This window comes from Miniopterus natalensis, chromosome 20 (assembly GCF_054644295.1).
Source record: "Miniopterus natalensis isolate mMinNat1 chromosome 20, mMinNat1.hap1, whole genome shotgun sequence".
NCBI lineage: Eukaryota > Metazoa > Chordata > Mammalia > Chiroptera > Miniopteridae > Miniopterus > Miniopterus natalensis.
The window spans coordinates 12,190,174-12,212,958 of NC_142100.1; the positions used below are offsets into that span (position 1 = coordinate 12,190,174).

A 22,785-nucleotide genomic window follows, 5' to 3' on the forward strand; every position below is an offset into this window, starting at 1 on the left:
CAGAAGCTGCTGCCATGTCTTTCACGGAGGGAGTGCTTCCTTTCCATCACCACTTGGACCCCACACAGTGGGCCTGATCCTAGACGGAGGCTGAGATGAAACTCCAGGGAGTCTGGACAGATGCCCCATGGAGGCAGAAGCTACCTGGCCCATGGGTGCTGGAAGGAGCCCCTGCCTCGTCCCGGACGTGCGTTTGAGAGCTAGGGTTAGGGGGTTCTCTGCGGCTGGTGGTGGGAGCCTCCTTTGGGCTAGCTGGGGACTGGTGGGAAGTGGGCTGTTGGCGTAGGGCCCTGGGGATCTTGCCACTTGGCACGATGTCCTGATCAGCTAGTTAGCGTTCCTTAGCTTGCCTCTGGCAGATGTGGCCCTGGAGTGTGCTGGCTTCCTCACTGGGCTTGGGCTGCACACCACTGTCATGATGCGCAGCATCCCTCTGCGGGGCTTCGACCAGGTAACGCCTGTGGGCCCGGCCCCCACCCTGTGACTCTGCTCTCCCCGGTCTGTGGCACCTTTCCTCCACAAGCTGCCCCAGCCCGGGCAGGTGCAGGTGTGGGCTGGGAGCGTCTCTGTCGTTAGAAACTGGTCCTTGAGTTGAATGAGGAGGTTGTTCATAAAACATAAAACACCTGCCGGAGGGTGGAAGCACGGCTGCCACGGGGAGCGCGTGGCGGCTCCGGGCACCCAGGCCAGCCTCTCAGACCTCAGTCATTCCACCAGTAAGTGGCAGGTGCATGTCAGCAGAAGTGCTTCCCCACCTCCTTGCGGAGCTCCTCTGGGGACCGGTGGGAGTGCCGCCTCAGCAAGGGTAGCACCAGGCAAAGAAGCAGGTGGCAGACGGACAAGGCCCTGGGTGGCCACCTCGAAAGACGGCAGCTCCTGGCCGTAGTGCTAGCCACCTGCCGTAGACTGGAAGATGTAACCTGCGAGCCAGGATGAGCACTTGGGTCCCCAGTGGGTGGGCCGCCCACCCTGAGTACTGGAGCATCGGGGTAGCCTCTGAGGCCCCATCACGCCACGTGCCCTGTGCAGGGGCGGCGCCCGCCCAGCGCACGGTGAGCCTGTTGTGGTCCGCTCCTGACTGCTGTGTGGCAGGAGCCCAGAGGGCCACCTCACCAAGTCTGCACTGTGCGCGTTGTCCTCATACCCGTCTGGGATGCAGACACCCATGCTGACGGCAGACACACCCATGTGACCAGTATTGAGTTTTTTTAACTAAAAATTCTCCAAGGAAAGGTCACCTGTTAAAATCCAAGTCTGGAATTCTTGTTAAGATGTCAAACCCTCCATGCCCCCCAAAAGAAGATAGATGCCGCCCATCACACAGTCCCTCTGGCCTTCAGTCCATCCTCTGCTCCTGGGCCTGCCCCTCCCTGCCCAGGTGACACAGAGACTTACCCCTCCGTGCTGTGCCCGCCGTGTGCTGTTTGCCCTTCAGCTCTCACACTCGTCTGTCGTGTCACTCAGCAGCAGAGGCCCTGAGTGCCTGCCCTGGGGACACAGCATCCAGGACAGGCCTCTGAGCCCCAAGGCCAGGTGACCAAGGCCGTGTCTCAGGAAGAGGGATGTGCAGACCCGGTGGCCAGCCTAGGGACAGTGGACTGGCCCTGTCGCTCGAGGGCCCAGCAATTCCCCTTCAGACTGTGACAGGGATGTCCAGGCCTCTCTGGAGTCCAGAGGGATCTAGGAGGGACAGGCAGCCTACCTACCTGTTCCTGTGACCGGGTGACAACCCCAGACAGGCAGGGCTTCTCCTGGTGTACCGGTCCCTTCTGAGCAGACGACAGAGGATTTAAACAGTAACTTTTTCTCCTGAAAAAAGACACTGTGGCTGACTGTGTCTTTGCGACAAGCCCCACAATGGCTCCAGGTCCGCCATCTGCTGCCTGGGAGTGCAAAGTCTCCTGGGCTAGGAGGAAGGAGCCATGTCTACAGATGACCCACCCCACAGCAACACCCACTACTCCTGCGTTTCTAGTTGGGGGACAGAGGTGCCCACCTACTGTCCCAGCTCCCCAGTGGCAGAGTTGCCGACCATACTCATTGGGGGTGGGGTGGGGAGCTGAGCACCATTTAATGGTTCAGGCAGAGCAGAGCCCCCAGGAGAAAGGGGTGCTTCTCTGTCATTACTTTTGGTGAAGACAGGTAATTAGCATCTGAAGAAGAGCTCAAAAGTCAAGTGCATCCTAACTGAAGGGCTCAGGGTTCTCAGATTTGGAGCTGGGGGGTGGGGTAATAAGGTGCCAGATGCTCTCCTGGCTCTTCTCTCAGCTCCACAGAGAACAGGGGAGACCCAGAGGTGGGGGCGGTCTGCATGGGGCCATGTAGAAGAAGGGGAGCACTGAACCCTCTTCTTTGAACAGTCCCCTTTTGCCCCCACCTCGGGGCCTTTTCAAGGAGGCAGGCGGCCAGGTCCTCTCTTCCCAGTAATCAGTAGCGACATTTTCATTGCCACCTGGTTCTCACAGCATGTCCTCTTGTGCTTCGCAGCAAATGTCATCCTTGGTCACGGACTACATGGCTTCTCATGGAACCCAGTTTCTGAGGGGCTGCACCCCCTTGAGAGTGAGGAGGCTCCTGGACAATCAGCTTCAGGTCACCTGGAAGGACCTCGCCTCTGGCAAGGAGGACATGGACACTTTCAACACCGTCCTGTGGGCCATAGGTAAGGGTGTGCAGGCCATACATGCACATGCATGAGTGCGCACACGTGGAGAGCGGTGGCACCACTTCCCATTCCCTGCCTCCAGGGGCTCCCCTCATCCTGTTGGCTCTTAGGTGGGTTGGCCACTATACAGTGCACCTCTCGGGTCATTATGAAGACTTGTGGGATTGCTTCTGGTACTTCCCAGTGGGTGCTTTGAGCTCTGCAGGCCATCACATGCTAGGAGGGGTCATTTTACTAGCCTTTCCAGAAGTCACACTGCAGATTTCCAGAGACAGCATCCAGTGGTAGGGCAGAGACTTCAGGCCTTTTCCAGCCAGGTGTGGGCTGTGTTCTCACCCTCCAGTCCTCTGAGAGGCCTGGGAACAGCTTTTGGAGGAGGCGGAGGCTGGGCAAGTGTGGCTGTGCAGAACTAGCCCATTACCCAATTTGCAGGACACACTGCCTTCCAGGCTGGGCCCCCCTGAGGAAAAGGGTGGAGAGTGTGGATGTCGGGGTGGCGGGGGGGAGATCCTTGGCAGGGCCTGGACCTGGGCTGGGCTGAGGGAGGGGGCTTTGAGGAAAGGCCCGGAGCTGGATGGGAGAACAGGGCTCCCAGACATGGTGCCATCAGGAGCCTGATTTCTGCTGGGACACATCTGCTGTGGCTTCCAGGGTTAGAGTGTTGTCTTCCTAATCACCCGTCAACTTGCATGTTTAAAGTTGGAGCAACTGAGGTGTCTCTCGTTCATGATATTTTCAGTTTGAGGGGTTTTCTCTTCCTGGTCAGTTGTCCCTCTTCTGTGAGCCTAGGCTCAGAATCCATGTGGCTAACAGAATTGTCATGGGGCTCCGTGTCCGTGAAGCGCATGGTTACCGAGCACGCAGAGGGGCTGTCACTCAGATGGGCTGTCCTGTCAGTGTTTGCCAAGACCTGGTCGCTAGGTTCTGGTGCTCCCTGAGGTGGGGCTCCTGGGAGGAGCAGGGCTGCATCACAGAGCAATGCATTTCTGAAAAGCCTATTTCCCCTGAGTTGCTCAGAATGATTGGAAATCACAAGGTGAACTGAACTCCAGAAGAGTCAGAGCTTTTCACTTCTGTCTGGTCAACACAAGCAGATTTGAAGAAGGGAAAAGATCTAAAAAGCCCCGGAGTGAATTTATGAATTTAGTGCCTCTTCGTTAAAATTCAATAAGTCACCAAAGGAATATTCTTGATCAAATTGTAAAAGTAAATTTTAAGTAGGTTTGCTCTGATAAACACTGAAAAATTGTGTAACTGTTCAGACTCAGAAATGTAAATTGACATTTAATATCTTAAACTCTGTTCTAAACCGGGAGGTGGCATGTTTCTCCCTCCCATTTTCACCCCAGCACTACTCCTTCACCTTCTGCTGTCTCCCTGTGCCCCCCATATCCCTGGTCTCCACCTTTGCACCAAGGTGCAAGCCTGCACCCAGAGCTACCTGCTGGGGCCATGCTGATGGCAGCAGCTCAGAGGGCAAGGGGCTGTGCCCTCGGCAAGCTTCAGGGCCCCCTAGCTCCCAGACAGGGCCTGGTGGCTGGCAAGCCAGGCCCCCCAACACGCATGCCTGCCCTCCCCCACCAGGAGGCCATTTTATTTTTTGTATTTTCAAAAAGAGCATCCCCAGACAGTCTGCCCGGTGTGATTGATGCTGGGGGTGTAAGCTTTTCACAGCCCTTGGCCTTTGACCTTGCTTCCCCAGGCGGCGCTGCGGTGGCGGCGGTTTCTGGCACGCCTTCTGGGGCTGCACGGGCATGTGCTGACTGTGCTGCTCGCTCCCGGGCCAGGTTTTGTAAACATCAGGAGTCACTTCCCAGTTTAACAACTGGGAATGTTTTCTGATGGTTTACCCTGTAAGCCTTTAACCAGGCACTATTTCTACTTGCAATAAAGGATGATCCAATCCAGGAGGTTAAAATAAAATGCCCTGGGGGCCACACGGCTGGGGCCACACGGCTGGGGCAACAGAGCTCTCAGACCGGACATCCCGCCCAGCCGTGAGGTGGGCTTTCACATCAGCTAAAAACAGAAGAGGGAAGGACGCCCCTCGTGCCCATCCACACACGCTGAGGGCTGCAAGGAGCTCCCGTGGGGCTGAGCACTGGCCTAGCCCAGATGTCCGTGTGCCTGATGCCTGGCCACAGCCGGTGAGGACAGTGGACGTAGGGATGGCAAAGTCAGCCTGCAGTCTGGAAGCCAAGGAGGACTCTGAGCCTCTTCCTCCGAGCAGCCTTGATCTCCACGTGGTGGATTAAACACATTAGCAGTTAAAGCAGTTAATTGCTGTGCAGGGGGCCCTCTCATTGTTTGTCTCTGAATCACCCACCCACACCAGGTGTCTCAGATAATAGACTGGGAACTCGCAGCGAGGAGGATTTCCTGTCTGCAGATGTGCCGATTACAGTGCTGAGTGAAGACAGTCAGCCTGCGCTGCCGGCTCGAATTCGCCCTGCACAGTTAACCAGTTGTGGCCTGAATCCCTGGCTGTCTGGGGGAGTAGGAGCAGGACGAGTGTCAGGAGTGGACATTTCCGAGCATAAATGCTTCTAGGCTGGTGGTCGGCTTTAGTTTAGCTTAGATTTTGTTTTAAAGTGCGGACAAAAGGCGTTTGGATAGCAGCCTGGAAAATCAAGAGCTGAAACCCCCCTGCCCCCAACATCTCCAGCCTCTCGGGAAGGTTCTCTGTCCCCAACTCGAGGGAAAGATGAAGGCTTTGGCGCATTTATCCCTGGGCTATGGGCGTTCTGGCCACTGTTGGAACAGCCCAGATGGCTATGTTCCCAGCGTCCATAGTGCTGGGAGGGCTGTTCCCGACTTGTCTCAGGAGCACCCAGGTCTCCTGGGTGAGACCTGGGGGAATCAGCCAGTGAAGCCGTTTCTTTTTCTCAGGCTTTATCTCAGCAGAAGAGCTGTTGTCGTCCCCCTATGTGTACCACCCATGGTTAGGTCACTTCTGAGCCCCTAAGATGATATAAAAGGAGCCAGCAGGCCTTGGCTCTCAGGCACTGGAGGCCCAGCATTCTAGCTTCCATCCAACCACCATACTGAGGCCCCCACCACGAGCCACTCTGAGTATAGCCCACCCACACAGAATGTGTGCTTGGATCACGGCCAGAGACACAGGTGGTGCCTGGGGAGCCCATGATGGGGGCCCACCACACCCAGGGAGGGGAGCACGTCTGTCCAGGATGGACTGCAGCCTGGGCTCCTCTCTGCCCCAAGGACTTCGTGTTCTGGTGTACATGCTAGCCATCCTTGCTCAACTGTGTTTATCTGCTGGTTCTCCCACACCACAGTCACGGCTCACGAAAGTCGCTGAGGAATGTCCCCCACCTGAGCTGTGCCAGGCAGCGGGAGAGGGGGCAGGAGGCAAACAAAAACTGATCCACAAGTCTGGGGATTCCTAGGTGGGAGTCCTTTGAGTCCAGCGAAAAGGAAGAGGCAATCCAGGGCCCTGGCTCCTCCTAAAGGCCACAGATGTTGGGAAGGAGCTTGTGGGCTGACCGTGGATGCGACCTGGTTGGGAGAAACCCTCGTCCAAGACCTGTTCTCCGGGACCGCATCTTGCTGTGGCTATAGGAAAGCATATGTGTGGTTGTCTTCTTCTTGGTGGGGATTCTGCGTGGCCTTGCTGTGACAGGTCACATACAGAAGACTGCTTTGTGAGAGATACCTCCATTCACCCAGTGCTCACCCCTTCCCTTCTCTCAAGGTGGAGCAGCTGGCCTTGAAGAATGCACTACCCTAATATTCTAATGCCTTTTTATGTTAGTGCAAAGGAAAAGTTTGTAATTACTGACATCAAAAGAGACTCAGATCTGCTTGTGCCTGTGGTTTGTTTTTGGAGGAAAAGAAGACATTTAAGGAGCTCATGCCTATAGGCACCTTTCACAGGCCCAGGGAAGTGGCCACAACCTTCCTTACCACACCTGTGGACCCTAGGCAGTGCACCACTGCTCCCGAGGTCGCACCATTGACTCAGTGACCTTCACTTCCCTCAGCTCCAGCTTGCAGTCGGTCTAACCCATGGCAGAAGCCGGGGAGGGGCAGCGGGAAAACAGCACCCTGTGCTCCCAGTCTGGCCTCATGCCCTCTGCTTGGGGTGACCCACACAGCCAGGGATGGAGAGCTGTGCCAGGCCTGCAAGCCAGCTCCTTCTTGTTTCCAGGGTCGCTTCACTCCCCACAGCCATCAGACCCAGCCGGCCTGCCTCAGTGCTCACAGAGATCAAGTCAGGTCTTTTTACCAAGTCAAATCCAGGATTTATGGTTAGAACTCAGTAGAAACCAATTAGGAAAAAAGAAAAACATCTCTTTGTGAAAGCTCTTCTAGAGATAAATGGGCACTGTGTGTACATATTAATGTACACTGTCTAAATTCTGCAAGTATCACTCGGAGCAGCCAACCAGTGGGAAAATTATATCTATAATTGTTAAAACTAATTGCTACCTTCCATGGAGCACGTACCTTCCTGGGGGTCCCATGCATCAGGCTATAGCTGAGCCTGAGCTGGAGATTCCATTGAGTCCAGGGGCTGACTATAGGGCTAATGGGACTTCTTTTATACGATGGCGGTGCTTTCACACAGGTATAAACAGGAAAGATCCATGTGCGCCCCAAGGGTTAGGCTTACCCCACTTGTCCAAGGAGCCTTCTAGGTGAGAGATTCCCTCATGATGGCCTAGGAGGGCCTGATGGGTGCTGATGGCCACAGCAAGCAGCCCACCTCAGATCACACTAAGGTCTAGGGTCTCACTCATTCATTCAACAGATGTTGAACCCTGCCTGGGACATTGAGACCAGCAGGATAGCTGCTCTCCTCTGTCCCCAGCTGGCTTGCAGCTGTAGAGAGTGCCTGGGATTCACTGAGAAGGAGCCATATGAGAAAATAAAAGAAACCCTTTTCTGTTATTACCGTTTTCCCTTAAGTCTCAGGGATGACAAGACGCATATAATACATTTTTGAAAAGTAAGTCTCTGAGAATCCAGCTATAGCTTCCAAAGGAGTAAGTACCCTTTTGTGCCTGGTCCAAGGTGCTGCACAGGTCTGGCCTGGTGGGAGTGGCCAGCTCTGGGGGGGTCCACATGCCCCTCGGGAGGGTCGCCCGGGGGCCCCTCCATGAGCCTGTGTGTGAAGTTGCTGCTGGGCTCTCGCCCACACCGCCCTGTCCAGCCTCCTGGACTCCCAGCACTGAGCTTCCAGCTGCTTCCTTTAAATCCTGGCTGCGGATGTCTGATCACAGCCCTCATTCACCCTGTCATACTCCTGCTGGCACTTAAATCTTACCTCGTTACACGGATTGCCCTTCACTCGTCAGAACATGTGCTCCAGACAGGCGTGAAATTGGGGGGAATGCCCGTCCTCCCATAATGGATGAAAGAGGCACGTGAACCTGCTTGTGCCCGGTTATCTGCATCCCTGTGCCCGGCAGAGCAGGTAGTAATTGACCATTGGCTGCCGTCTGGGGATTTTCAGACTTCAGCCTTCTCCAGCTGGCTGCGTAAATGTGGTGGCCAATGAGAAGCAGCAGCGGGTGGGGCCATCAGAGGAGGACTGGCCTGGTCCCATTGTGCCAAGAACACCTGGGCTGAATACGGATTCTGCCACCACTTCAGGGCCCTGGAGTGTCCTGAGTGGTGGGCGCTGGGAAGGAGGGACTCTGGCCAACAGACAAGGCTGGGCCTGGTGAGGAAGGCAGCTCCAAGGGCAGAGAGAGAGGTGTGTGGGCCCATTCACACATTTATGCAGATGGTTGCAGCCTTTGACGAGGAAGGGAGAACATCTGTTTGTACCTAGAATTTTAATGTTCTGTTGTTTGCTGTAACAGTGGCAGAGTGTCATACGTGTATTCTCTAAGAAGCTCTTACAGGGCAAGAAAGTTATGAAAATGTCTATAAATGAAAGAGAAAAGACAGGAACTGACAAATCACAAGAGGAAACAGAGTTAATCAATGCATAGCCCAAAAATAATTTTACTAGTAAAGATCAGCCCTGAGAGAGCGCTGAGCCCCCACCCCCTTTGGGAAGGAGCAGAGCCTAAGAAGGAGCTATGGGGACTGCCCTCTGCCCTGCTCTGCGCACAGGAAGCCCCAAGGAAGTAAACTGACTTGTGAACAAACCGCCATCTCCATCCCGGTGGTGTCCAGGGAGCAGAGACTTGGGAGCCTCCAGAAGTCCCACCAGAGGAGCCATTCAGTGACACTAGGTGGACCCAAACCGGGTGCCAAGAGTAGGCCAAAGGGGGAGAGATTCTGCAGGGCTTGGAGTGGGCGACCTGCCGTACTGGGGCAAGGAAGGTGCTGTGTGTGACACGCAGGGTGACCGGATGGGTGTACAATGGGGCCTCCCCTCCCCCAAATTGGCTTAGGAGTAGTACCTTTATTTATTTTTTTAATCCTTACCCAAGGACATGCTTACTGATTTTAGAGAGAGGTGAAGAGAGAGAGAGAAGCAGGGAGACAAACGTCGATGTGAGAGAGGAACATGGATCAGCCGCCCTTCTGTGTGCGCCCTGACCGGGCAGGGCCTGCAGCCTAGGTTATGTTGCCCTGACCGGAACCCGCAGCCTTTCAGAGCCACCCGGCCAGGGCAGGACCTTTTTCTTTTGCATAAGATAAGAGGAAAATGGCCAAGGAGATGACTTGGTACACTTGCCTGCATCTTGCTTTGTGCCATTTATGTACGGCCTGGGCCTGGGCCAGGCATTGTCCATGTGGCAGAGCTGCCCTGCTTATGTGGCCAGCCACTGGGCTCCACCACACCCATTCTCCCCCCTCCTCTGGGTCCCCGGGGGTCCTAAAAATTCTGGCTTCAAAATGGACTATAGAGGCCACCTAATTCATGCACTTGTTACTGTCTTATGTTACTACTTTTAAACTTATCTATACAGTAGTCCCCCCTTATGTGTGGTTGCACCTTCCGCTGTTTCAGTTACCCACTAACTGCGGTCCGAAAATATTAAGCAGGAAATCCCAGAAACAAGCACTGCCTACGCTTTAAAATGTGTGCTGTTCTGAGTAGAGGGATGAAATCTTGCATGATCCCACTCCATCTGGCCCCGGGATGCAAATCATCCCTTTGTCCAGCATCTCCACACTGTAGCTGCTCCCACCTTTTTGTCACTTACTAGCCATCTCAGTTATCAGATCAACTGCCGAGGAATCACAGTGCTTGTTTCCAAGTTACTCCTATTTTACTTAATAGTGGCTGCACAGCACAAGAGTAGTAATGCTGGCAAAGAAAAGCCATTAAATGAAAAGGTATATATATGTGACAGTGATTTTCAACCGACATGCCACAAGAATTTTTAAAACATGCAATACCTGACCATTTAGTCAGTGGCCCTTACCTCTTATCCCTTAGATTGTCAAATAAAAAAATGACAACAGCCAACACAACAATGGCCGTCTGGATCAAAATCATATCTATTTTTTTGGTCAGATTGGCAAAAAATATATTTTTTGGTATGTCACAGAATTTTAGTAATTAGTTTATATATGCCATGAGATGGAAAAGGTTGAAGGTCGCTGCTGTATAAGAAAAAATAAAGTACATACAGGGTTCAGTACGATCCACGGTTTCAAGCATCCACTGGGGGGCTCGGAATGTAGCACCTCCGTGGATAAGGGGTGAATACTGTATTTTCTTCAGGACCTCAGGTGTGGTTTGGCCGGCACCTGCAAGGTGTGTAGTTCCCATGGTTCCCAGGAGGTGCAAGAGGAAACGCTCTTGGCCTCCTGACTGGCCAGGCAGGAGCGCAGGAGAGGGTTCGGGTACAGCATGGTCGGCATCAGGGCAGGTTGGTCTGGGGCACCAGCTTCCCTCAGACACTCCAGCCCCGGCCCGGAGCAATCAGCAGGACGTGGTGGGCCTGGTGAGCTGCTGCGTGCTGTGTTCCCAGAATTGGGGGTCTGGGGAGGAACCAGAGGGCTGAGCCCTGAGCCCTCTGCCTGCAGGGACCCTCAGCCCACCCAGCAGACCCCCTCCAGTCCTGCCCACAGCACTCAGCTCCTTCCTCACTGAGGCATGACATATTCCAGCCCCTTTCCAAATCCATGAAGCCTCCTGGGTGCCCCCTGGGTCCAAAAGACCAATCTCCCTTACTCAGGAGTCGGGCCTGGGCCCCCAGGCCATCTTGTCCAGGGCGGGACACTGACTAGGGTGGCATGTCCCACTCTGCATTTTCACAGGTCTCCATTCATACGACTCTAGTGCTGTCGGAAGGCGGGAACCTTGGAGCCTCTTGTGGCCTATGTCTGGTCTGATTGGCGATGGGTGCCAGCCTGCCCGGCACCCGATTCCTGTGGCTAAGCAGAGTGAAGAGGCTGGAGCCGGCTCCCCACGAACTTGAGAAGCATGGCTTAGCCGAGTCTCTGTTTTGACTTCCCGCTCTAAGGAGAGCAGCTGGAGACTAGGTTTCCCTTTCACACAACTTGGTCTTCCAGATGTTCAGATTGGCACCACCCGCTCTTGTGTGTCTGAACCGCTGTGAGTTGTGGGAACTGTGCCTTAGAAATCATTAATTTTTGTCGTTAGGGGATCACCCTGAGCCTCTGGGGGCCATGAGGCTGCCTGCTCCTCTCCTAGGGTCTGGCAGGAAGAGCTGCCTTTTTCACTTTCCGGCTCAGTGAGGCCACCTCTACTAGATTAGGGAGAAAGGGATTGTGCTGGCAGCTCGGCTGGGGTGATGCCCAAGGCTGCAGCATGTGGAGCCTGGCAGGGAGCAGCTGCGCCCACACCCCCGGCACCACTGTCCCCTGTCCCTCCTGGCCTTTGTACCCAAGAGCAAGATCAGCTGAGCTGACCGCACCAAGGGTGGGTGTGGTGTGCTCTGCCCCTCAGCCCAGGTCTTCTCTCAACTTTGGGGGTCTCAAAGCTGGGGTTCTTTGCTGGGCAGGTCATGGCACACAAAAGAGGGGGAACTGAGGGCCTGCAGCATGGGGCTGCCGCAAGAACTGGCCTCTAGCCGCACAGAGGGTGTTGTGGGGCCTGTGCTGAGACCCTGAGCAGCTCGTGAATTCTCTCTGCTTGCCCTGGGTTGGCTCCCCTCCCTGTGGCACCTGAGGATGCACAACCACAGCCTGTCCACTGAGTCTGGTGGCAGGAGAGAAGCACAAACCCACCATGAAGTGCTGTCCTGCCCCCAGTACGAGCCTTCAGGAGGAGCATGGGGAGCCCTGGAGTCACAGAGAGAGTGGAAGCGAGGGAACCCCATCCCAGGAAGGGCCACATGGGGACTCACAAGGATGTCAGCTCACCTGAGGCCCATAAGTGGGCTCTACGGAGACAAGACACCCTCAGTGGAAAATACATGCATAGGACAGCTTCTGTGAGGGGCCTGGGTGTGTATAGTCCATCTCTTCCCCTTGGGGTGCAATGTCTTTTAACAAGTGCATGGCCCTGTCACATCATGTCTGTGGCTGCTCTGCCATGTCACAAGGCACCTAGGCCTGGAGTGGCTATGCCAGGATCCTGGCCCCTTCACTGGGGAGAAGTTTAGTAATCACAGTCTCAATGGATGCACATCACTCTCAGGTCATCACTTCTTCTAGACCTTTCTATGATCAGAACCAGGAACTTTATATATAGATATAGATGATATAGATATAGACATAGAGATATAGATATATATGTAGGTATATAGATAGATGTAGGTCTATATATAAAGAAATGAATTTCCGATTCAAATTTAACATTACGAGGTTTTTAATGGTTTTGTTTGACACGTAAGATCTGTTTGTAGCTTTATTGTTAGGACATAACTTCTGAGGATATTCAGTTAAAATGTTGGTTCTTATAGCTCTTCAACAAATTATTTTTCATTGCTCTGTTAACAACTTCATACACGATCGGGCACCTTTGTTTCAGGTTATTTACAGGTCATAGGGACTTTTACCCATTTTTTATTTGATTTTATTTTTTAATGTGTAAACCATATACATGATTAAGGAAACAAAATTTTATCATAGGATGTGTTTAGATTGTCCTATTCCCGTCTCTGCCCCCCCCCCCCATTTTCTCCCTTTCTGAGGCTCACTGTTTCTGTTAGTCCCGCCTCATCCTTTCATTGATTCTTTGTGCAAATGTAGGGGTGTGTGTGTGTGTGTGTATAGGTGTGTGCTTATAGGTGTGTGCTTGACACCGTGGAGGCCAGGAGTCCCTCAACAGTTTTTGTGTTTGATGTTTTACCAGTTCTAAAGTGGATATTCTGAGAAGTGCTTCAAGTAAACTAAGAGATCCTGGGAAAAACTGCTGAAGAAAAACTGCAGTAAATAAACCACTCTTTATTTCCTTCAGGTCGAGTTCCAGAAACCAGAAGTCTGAACTTGGAGAAAGCAGGAGTAAACACCAACCCTGAGAGTCAGAAGATCCTGGTTGATGCCCGGGAAGCCACCTCCGTCCCCCACATCTATGCCATCGGAGACACAGCAGAGGTATGGCTGGTGTCCGATGTCTGACCCCCAACCCTGGCCAGGCCTTGGGGACACACATGGCTGACAGAAGCTCTGGGACAAGTCCCAGGTGCTGTTAGACTTGAGTTCTGGGAAGAATTGGGCGTCACCCTCTGGTCCCTCCAATGCTCTTCCTTGCTGTGGAAGGCAGGTGGGGAAGGCTTGAAAATGGCTTCGGGCACAGTTAGTAGATTCCTGTCGTGAACGTCCCCTGCATCAGCTCTGAGGGAATGGCAGCTGTCCACTGTAGTGCCAGTCTGAACTCCCTGCAGGTGGGCAGAGGTGCAGGGCCCTAGAAATGCTGCCTCTGGACACAGACTTGGGGCCATGTTGGCCCCAGAGCACTAGATCTGACCTCCTTGCCTCAGTTTATGCTCTGATCTCTGGACAGGTCAGTACTCTCCCTGGGGAGCCAGTATCTTAAGGTGAGCAGCTCCCTGGGTGGGGCATCCTAGAGCTGAGAGGGCACAGGTGGCAGTTGTCACTAATGCCATGGGACCATCCTTCCTTCAGCATCACCTTCCAGCCTCTGCTGTGGTCGTGCTATTTGGGGGGCTTTGGGAGAGCTTGGACACATGGAGGCAGGCCAGGGCAAGGGTACGTGCAAGGGTACATGCAAAGGGCCTGCCCTTTGTCCCTGAAGGGCCAGTCTTCCCATCTGGCATGGGTCTTTGAAGACAGCACAGCTGGGGCGTGCTGTCAGAGCTCTGGTCAGTTCTCCTCCGGGTCATCTTTGACTATCTAGTCAGCCTGTTGCTGTGGACGGAAGTGAGTGGCTTTACATGTCAAGTGTCTCGTGGACCTGGCCTTCATAGCTGGGCAGCGCCCTTGCTCAGTGTGGTCTCCAGTGGCCTGGACATGGCATTCTCTGGTGGTGGCCATCCTGTGAGCTGTGCCCTAGGATAGCATCATGGTCTTGGGAGAGAGCCCAATTTGAATGAGATGTGCTCTCTCCACACCCCAGGAGCTGAGTGAGTTGGAGTTCCATCAGCTGCAGGGCTCATGGTAACTGCAGAAACCATAATATTTTAAACCATGTGGCCAGGAACATACGGCACACACAAAAGCATTATTTATTCAAACATTAAATTTGCTTACTTGGAAAGGTCATTCTGAGCAGCCACAAGAGTGAACGCCCCAATGGTCCGGGTATGGGGAGCCATTGTTTAGTGCAATATTGTGCGCGTGCGCCTGGAGGTTTCCACACCTAGCCTGGCTTGATGGAATGCACGGCCTGCTCTCCTGAGTTATCTCTGTGGATCTCCATTCATTTCTGGAATGTCAAACAACATCTGCATTTCCTGCTGCTGCAGAGGTGATTGGCAGCCTGTCCCAGGCCTACCCGTGCAGGAACGCTGGGGGTTGTGCCCCCCAGGAGGACACACACTGGGACAGAGGGGGCCCCAGCAGAGTGGCATTTTGATTTGGGATTTGTAATGGGCTGTGATGAGCTGTGTGTCAGGAGCACGCAGAATGCTTCCAGGGCCCGGTTTAGCCTGCATCCTGGATAATGTAAGTGGTTGAACGGCAGCAGGATCTCTTTTGAGCTTTGTCGTGGGGTCAGCTCTCCAAGGTCACTGACACGAGGAAGGGGTTCAGATAGAAACCATGGGGAGTGTGGGTACTGTGGTGGACTCATTGCTCACTGCTCTGCTGGGGAAGGGAGTCATCACCACAGGCGTCCCCCAGAGCAGGACAGAGGGAGTGAAGAGAGAACCACACGCTCGCCCAGGGCTCTGGCACTGCTGCCTCACTGCAGAGACCCAGCAGCAAACAGCGTGTGGGGATTTCTGAAAGGGAGAAACCTCACTAGGAAGGTGGTGGGTGATGGGGAGACTGCACAGACTCCCTTAGAAGGCATGCCAAACTAAGCCCGCACTCCTGTTTCCTGTCAGGGGCGCCCGGAGCTGACGCCCACAGCAATCATGGCAGGGAAGCTTCTGGCCCAGCGGCTCTGCGGCCAGTCCTCACACCTGATGGACTATGACAATGTGAGTGCTCACTGCTTGTCACAAGGTTGGGGAAGGCTGCGGCTGGCCCTGGGGTGTGGGGGTATGTGTGCCTCTTTGTATGTGGGGGTGCACATATGCGCATATCTGTGTGTGTGCGCATCTAGGTGTGTTGTGTGTGCACGCACATCTGTACATGCGTGCAGGTGTGCGTGCATATGTCTGTGCATTTTTGTGCATGTCTGTACATATGTGCATGCATATGGATGTATGTGTACACATCCGCATGTGCATGTGTGTGGGTACATCAGCGTGTGTGCATGTTTGTGCACGTGTATGTCTGTGTGGGTGCATACATACATGTGTGTGAGGTTTAGCTCTGTGGGTAGGGCCCAGGAATAAGTGAGTGAGTCTACCCACTGTCTTGAGGCCTGCCAGCCAGCATATTTGGGGACTTGGCCCAAGTGAGAATCTTCAGCCTTGAGTCCCCGGGGGTGTGCCTGACTCAGAGCCTGCTTTCCAGGTCCCCACGACTGTCTTCACCCCGCTAGAATATGGCTGTGTGGGGCTGTCAGAGGAGGAGGCTGTGGCACGCCATGGAGAGGAGCATGTGGAGGTAAATCAGGGCCCTGAAGAGAAGGGGCTGCCACAACATGACACCTAAATGGCACACATGCCCCCTGACACCCACTTCTTGACAAAGGCCCAGCAGGCAAACAGGAGTGCTAGCTTCCCTGTGTCCCAGGTCCTGCACCTTGGCAGGGCAGGAACAGCATGGGGCATGGGGACCCGGAACAATGGCTGTGATGCTGTGATGTGGCTGGAAGGGACATGTGAGAGGGTGGACTCAGAAACCAGGCAGCCTTTGGGGTGTGGCCCACCTCACAGGGCACATGTCTCCCTAGACCTGGAAAGGCTCCTCTTGCTCTGACTCTGCTCCCCTTGTCCCCTATTCCCCTGCCCCAACCTGGCCCCGCCCCCAGGTACCTCAGCTCCCTGTGACTCCCCACCTCCCCTATGCTTCCTGCAGTCTGCGACCCCTCACTCCACCCAGCCCCATGCCAGCGTCTGCCTCTGCTCCTCTTCTGAGATCCTCCCAGTCCCCGCAGGTCCCCTGGCAGCCCAGACTTGGGCTCTCATCCCAGAGGTAGGGTGTTTTCCCAGACAAGGTTGATTCTGGGGTCTGCACTGGCAGGCCAGCTGTGGCCTGGGGGTGGCCATAGACCATGCCCCTGGCAGCCTGGCAGGATGTGGGGAGGCCTTGGATGCTGGATGCCTTCAGCATGGCTTCTTCTTACTGCTGCAGCAGCCTGATTAGAAACCAGACCCCATGTGGCCACCACAGCAGGGCTTGGTACCCTTTGGGAATGAGTCACTGGACTCCAGGGCCTGCCCCTTGCCCCAGCGCCCCAGTCCCCTCCATCAGCGGGCTGGGCCTGACGGGCCAGCCTTCCCTCAGCACTTTATTTGCTATTTTTGTTTGATTCATCACAAGTACACTGGGACATATGTTCATGGCATTTTATAATGTTGTTTTATGTTTCACAATGTTGAATGGCCAAATACCCTTTGTTTGTTTTTTTTACAATTCTGTCTTAGTTAGAACAATATTCTCTGAAGCTCCATTAATTAATAATGGCTGTGCAACACATGTGAGGGCCCTGCTCATTTTTTACCCAGCCGCAGCCCTGAACACGCTGTCGGTCCCTTCTCGGGTGCTGAAAGCCTTTGTCCGACAGCTCCGGTGTGGGCTGGGGGCCGCCCTGCGCCTGCCCCCTCCTCCCTGCTCAAGTGAGAGCCCACCAAGCACCAGGGTGCCTGAGGGAGGCCAGATGGCCACCCGCTAACCCACTCCTGTCTCCCACTGCCTCAGTCAGCTCGGCCACTCTGCAGCGTCCACCGGATCTGCACTCCATGTCCTGTGCTGAGCCTTGGGCTCAGTGACCAGTCACAGTGGGTAGCACTAACCCAGCTCCTGCTCTGCTGCTCTGGTTCATGGGGTCTCGGCCTAGACAGGGGAGGTTCTGTCTTGCAGGGTGGCTCTGGCCGTGGCTGCCTGTACATGGGAGAGAGGGGTGCTCTTCAAGGCCAGCCAAGCCATGTCCTGGCCCCAGACCACAACCAAGTGGGAGATTCCGGGTCTCTGCTGTGTTCAAACAGCCAGTCAGAGCTGGAAAATGCTCAGGGGGCTTGATTGGCTGCAGCCCCTGACTCCAGGAATCGCTATCTTGTCGCCCAGGTTTATCACGCCTATTATAAACCACTGGAGTTCACAGTGGCTGAACGGGATGCATCCCAGTGTTACCTAAAGGTGAGTGTCCTCATGGGCCTGGATTGGGGCATGCCAGGGGCTGAGAGGGAAAGAGTGGGTCCCAGGGGGTGGGGGACACCCACATGGCGACACATGCCCCGGGGGGTGGGCCACATGCAGCCCCAGGGTCCCACCTCGAGCTAGGTGGCAGCAGACAATGTGGCTTTCAGATGGTGTGCCTGCGGGAGTCCCCGCAGCTGGTGCTGGGCCTGCACTTCCTCGGCCCCAACGCAGGTGAAGTTACTCAAGGATTCGCTCTGGGGATCAAGTAAGTCCCAAGGAATGTCGGCCGTTACGCGATGCTCAGACTCGTGTCCCTCTGAATGTTGGCAGCACTACAGTGGAACGTCCGCTGCGTTGACGTTGCTTTCATGTAGTGTTGCCTGTGTTTTCAGCAGACTGTCTCCTCAGATGGGGCAGGTTCAGCCAGACAAGAGGCAGCTTTCTTCTCGAGCCAAACCCTGTTAAGCCAGCCACACCGAGTGTCTCTCTATGGCCAGGCCCCCTGGGGGGCAAGGGGAGAGCCTCATGTCCCTGGGTGGCCCTGGGGGGGGGGTGTCACTCTTTGGGTCTTTTCTACTCAGAATGAGCAGGGTTGGGGCCCTTGTTCATGGAGCCCAGCACCAGGCAGTCATGAACAAGGTCTCAGCCTCAAGTGTACTGTGAGATCCAGCACCCCCAGGCAGGCATTGGTCTTCTGGAGCCCCAGCCGTTACCTGGGTCTTGGGCACAGGCTGTGCATTGTGGGGCCCAGGGCTGCCTGGAACCTTTGCTGATGGAGGCTCTGGGTGTAAGTGGGTTGTCCAGGGCAGTGAGGAGGTTGGGCAGCTGGGTGTGGGGCTGTCAGAGGCCAGAGGGTGGGGTGAAGCAGACGGGAGGGGCTTAACTCATAGAGGAGGATGGGTGTGCCTCCTGGATCCCCGCATGTGCTTGGGGTGTGTGGAGGTGGGAGGTCTGAGGACAGGGCAGGTTCAAGGAGCAGGGTCGATACCTAGGAAGGCTGGTGATGGAGGGGCTGCAAAGGCTGAGGGTCTAGTCCAGATGTCTTGGGGCACCAAAGCCTCCCACATGGGCTTCATGGGCCTTCATGTGGGGCGCCCTGTCACAGGGCAGCGAGCCTCAGGCCCCACCATTACCCTCCTAGCCCTTCACACAACGTCCAGGTGATCACTGGGTTGTGGGGTCAGGTTCTCCCTGGAGGGGATGGGGAGCTGGGCCTTGGAGGAGAGGAGAGTAGGCAGGGCTGGGTCCAGGGCTGGACTAACATCCTTGGAACATGTGTCTGTGGTCCTTAATCACGGGATTCATGTTGCCCCCCATTCTGTCCGAGTGACCATTGGAAGGAAGCCCATGAGCCCGGTACAAGGCTCTGCTGAGTCTTGTCAGAGCCCATTATGGGGAGGGCAGTCAGGAGAACAGCTTAGGGTGACCCCTGGGACCTGGCCCACTGACCTGTGTGTGAGTGCTGGCAGGCCCAGCTGTCTGTGGCTCCAGCCTAGGAGATCTCTGTGGCAGTTGGGACAGGGAGAGCCATGGCTCTCCCACAAAGCCATCTCCTCCATCCATACTCTGGCATGCTGATACTTTTGCCAGGACTGTCACTCAGCTGGAAAAATTTCTGGAGAGACTCTTTAAAATGCGGCAGCCTTTTTAAGTAATGCAACTGCAAAAGGCTGATTTCTTTAATATGCAAGGAAATGCTGAAGGTTTGAGCAAGTCAGTGGAGTGATGAGAGTGAAGTTTCAGTCGGGAAGGCCTTCTGTCCACATTTGAAATGAACACACTAGTTCATGGTGGGACTCCTCCCACCAAGTAGGTATTCCAGCACGCCTGCACACACTTAAGAAGAGCTGTGTGATGGGAGCGCCCACACCGCAACATGCCAAGGAGTGAACAGTGCATGGGGAGTGGTTGTTGCTGAGCATGGAGGAGGCACATGTGTGACAAGTGCCGGGTGCCAAGCAGAAGAGCGGGCTGGGAGGGGAAGCTGGGCAGGTGCAGGCTGTGGTAATAAAAAGTAGGCTCAGGCAGGGTGAGCAAGTGAGCCCCACAGAAGGACCAGCTGGAGCCACAGCCCACGTAGAGCTGTGTCTGGTTTGCTGGGAGCAGCAGGAAGCCAGGCTGGAGCAAGAGAGGAGCGGTTAGGTGGGAGGCGAGCTTGAGGTGGGGCTGCTTGACCACTGCAGGCATTTTCTTGGAGACAGATGGGGTGGTCCAACAGGTATTGGCAGGTGTTTTTGGCTGCTGGTTAGAGGAAAGAGGGTAGGGGTCAGGGTTGGGAGGTGGTAAGAAGGCCGAGACTTCCTTGGCACGCCTGTGTGCCACCTTCCCAGGGACAGGGTAACATGAACATGTCCCCCTACACTGCCTCATTCCCCCCTCCCCCTGCGTGTAGGTGTGGGGCCTCCTATGCGCAGGTGATGCAGACGGTGGGCATTCACCCCACTTGTGCCGAGGAGGTGACCAAACTGCGTATCTCTAAGAGATCGAGCCTGGATCCCACTGTGACTGGCTGCTGAGGTTAAGCCGCCATCCCTGCCAAGCCCAGGGCGCACAGCACACCTGCTGCCCCCACAGCCAGGCTCCTCGGAGCTTCGGACCCAGGTACGTGTGAGGCAGTCTCCGTGTAAGGACAGAGCAGTGACGGGAGGAGGGAGGGGGCCACTGTGAACTGCTCTCCAGGTGTGTGGCAGGCTGTACCGGCTGCGCCGCCTCACAGGGGAGCCCTGGGCCCAGGCCATAGTAGCCAAAGAAACAGGGTTGGAAAAGGAGACCACTGACGGCCTGACCCTTTCCAGGGTTCCCCCAGACCCTGGCTTGGCTGCCGCTGTTCCCACATGCAGGAAGTGCCTTTAGGCCGGGTGCACACCCATCTCAGGTGGCCTGTCCTAGGTGGGATGCTGGGCGTGGAAAGTGTCCCCCAGGCTGAGCTCAGAGGGTGGCTGGGGGGAGGAGTGGGCCTCCCTCTCCTGTTTTGCTCCGTGTGGAGCTGCGCCAGCTCATTTCCCTCTCGCCCAGAAGGTGGAGACGCTGCCCTGTGCACAGCTGGCTCCGTTAGCGCTCCGCAAAGCCAGGCTGGGCTGGCGGCGGCCGGAAGCCTCTGGCTACGTTGTTGATCCCAACCTTCTTCTGAGGAGGAAGACATTAGCGAGACCCTCCCTGCCCCCTGCCAAAGGGCTGCCTGTGGTCAGGGCCTTTCATCTCTCAGTCCGAGCATCCTCCAGCCTAAGCGGGAAGGGCCGAGCAGTGGCCAAGGGTCCCATGGGCAGTAGGCTCAGAGCCTCTCCTGGGCACTCTGGGCACCTGCTCCACTATGGTCCCCCGGCCAGGGCTGCTTTGATACAGACAAACACAGGGCATCCTGAGGAAACTCTTATCTGGGTGTCACACCGACAAGAGCTATTTTGTTAAGAGCCTGCCATAAATTTTTATCATCGCCAAGTACTTTCCACAGTACAGTGCTCCCGCTGACTCATCCACCTGGGGAGAGCACTCTGCAGGGCTTGTTTCTCATCTGCCCTGAGAGGGTCCCTGTGTATGGGCACGAGAGACACGGCCAGGCATATGCAGGGGCGGTGTGGCCACCTCATGCTGACCCCCCATCTTTGGCAGGACACTGGAAGCCAAACCCAGGCGACCCTCACCTCTGCCTGGAGAGCCCCAGCCTGGAGAGCTCCTGAGGTAGCTGGCGTGGGCGGCGTGTCTGGATGGACTGCCTGTGTGCCCTGCAGGGATGGCTCCTGGGGGATGTCAGCCCCCACACCTGCACTGTCCACCCCTCCTGCCTGGGCCAGCCCTGTTAGGCCCCCGATGCCAGATGATGACGACCTGCGCAGAAACCCACCCTGTGGGCTGCCCACGTCCGAGACCCCCTGGTGTTTCTGGAGTGCAAATAAAGAGGGTGTTTTCCTGAAGTGTGCCTGTGCTGTCCCTGATATGCCCCCAGGATGGCCTGACCACCCAGCCTGTGACCTCCCCATCACCTGCCTCCAAGTCATTCTGTGATGGGAGCTGGGTAGAATCTCTGCATTCCCAGCATCAGTGCCTCGGAAGATTCCCGACCCTTCTTCCCCACACAGATCTCAGGGAATCCCTCCAGGGACCCTCTGTGCACCTCACAGGTGTTCTGAGCTCTCTGCAGGTGCTCAGGAGGGGCAGGAAACCTCTGGCTTTGTTCTAGAACATCCTGCCAGCAGTGTGACCCAGCAACAGGAGTGGGCAGGGGTGTTAGAGGTTTTCTGTCCCCTGAATGTCAGGCACCTCATTACGTTTTCATGGTGGCCTCCAAGTCAGCTTGTCTGCTGTGTTCAGGCTAATCCTGCACATTGAGGCTTGATGGTGCCTGTCAGTCACCCCAGAGAGATATGCTGACAGCGCCGGGCAAGGCCTGGCATTGTGCTGGGGCTTTAGTGGCGGTTAATCTCATGTCTTTCCTAAGAAAACATCACTTAGTCTGCCGGCCCGGGAGCCTTGGATGGGACCCTGCTTGTCAGCAAACAAAGGAATGTCTTTGCACCTTAATGGGCCTACGGGAGCCTCAGACTCTGTGTGAAGCGTGTGCAGGAGCTCTCAGACGCCCAATTAAGATGCCAAGTGCTGGGCTGGGCCGGGCCCTCTCGACAAGTGCAGCACGAGATCAGCCGTGTCCCATTTAACGCACGGCTGGCGGCGCGCCCCATCCTGGATCCTGCTCACGGCCTCCTCTCCATTGGGAGGAGGTATGCCCCGGCTTGGAGGCAAAGGCGAGGCCTGCAGGGGTCAGCTAACACTTGGGCTGCCAGGGGAGCAGGAGAGCCCCTCCTAGGCAGGGGCTTTCAGACTCCTAGAGCTGGATCTGCCTCTGCCTTGGGGCAAATGAGGAAGCCGAAATGGCCTTGTTGCTTTTTGTGATGATGGAAATGATACTGCCTGAGTGGGAGCCCTCAGTGCACACTGGGCACCTCTCTAGGGTGAGGGTCAGGGTCACCCATCACAGGCAGCCAGAGTGCTGTCCACATGTGCCCGCTCCTACAACCCCCCAGTGGTTTCTCTGCATGCCCCTTTCTGCAGTACAGACCTTGCCCCAGCACCTGCAGTGTGTGTAATGCCCACTTTCTGTGCTGTGTCTGGCCTGTGCCATCACCTAGGAGAGAACAAAGCATTCATGGTTCTGGGCACTGCCAGCCTCACCGTCGAGTCCTGCAGGTGCTCAGGACAGCTCTTGGGACATGCTGCCTGTGTGGGCCTGCAGCTCCACAGCACCCATCCCAGAGCCCCTGGCCCGCTGGCTCCCCAGCATGGGGGCTCACACCTTCCCGGCAGAGGGTGGGCAGGGGCCTGCCCAGCTCATGAGCAGTGGCTGTTCCAATTGAAAGCCTGCTACAAAGGGCCTGGCCTCGGCCACTGCCACCACCCAAGCCACGTTTGAG

The 22,785-nt window shown here is 55.6% G+C and overlaps 1 protein-coding gene across 1 annotated transcript in view; it reads left to right on the forward strand.

The window, feature by feature from the left end:
• The window catches only part of TXNRD2 (thioredoxin reductase 2), a 38,104-nt gene extending 16,813 nt beyond the window's left edge, over positions 1 to 21,291 (forward strand). Inside the window, exons 9-17 of the mRNA XM_016204360.2 lie at positions 360 to 451; positions 2,488 to 2,662; positions 12,963 to 13,099; positions 15,013 to 15,108; positions 15,590 to 15,682; positions 17,306 to 17,377; positions 17,548 to 17,645; positions 19,773 to 19,981; positions 20,990 to 21,291. Coding sequence (XP_016059846.2) covers positions 360 to 451; positions 2,488 to 2,662; positions 12,963 to 13,099; positions 15,013 to 15,108; positions 15,590 to 15,682; positions 17,306 to 17,377; positions 17,548 to 17,645; positions 19,773 to 19,902 — 893 coding nt within the window. The 3' untranslated portion in view covers positions 19,903 to 19,981; positions 20,990 to 21,291. The remainder of the gene's footprint in view (positions 1 to 359; positions 452 to 2,487; positions 2,663 to 12,962; positions 13,100 to 15,012; positions 15,109 to 15,589; positions 15,683 to 17,305; positions 17,378 to 17,547; positions 17,646 to 19,772; positions 19,982 to 20,989) is intronic.
• The last annotated feature ends 1,494 nt before the right edge of the window (positions 21,292 to 22,785 follow it).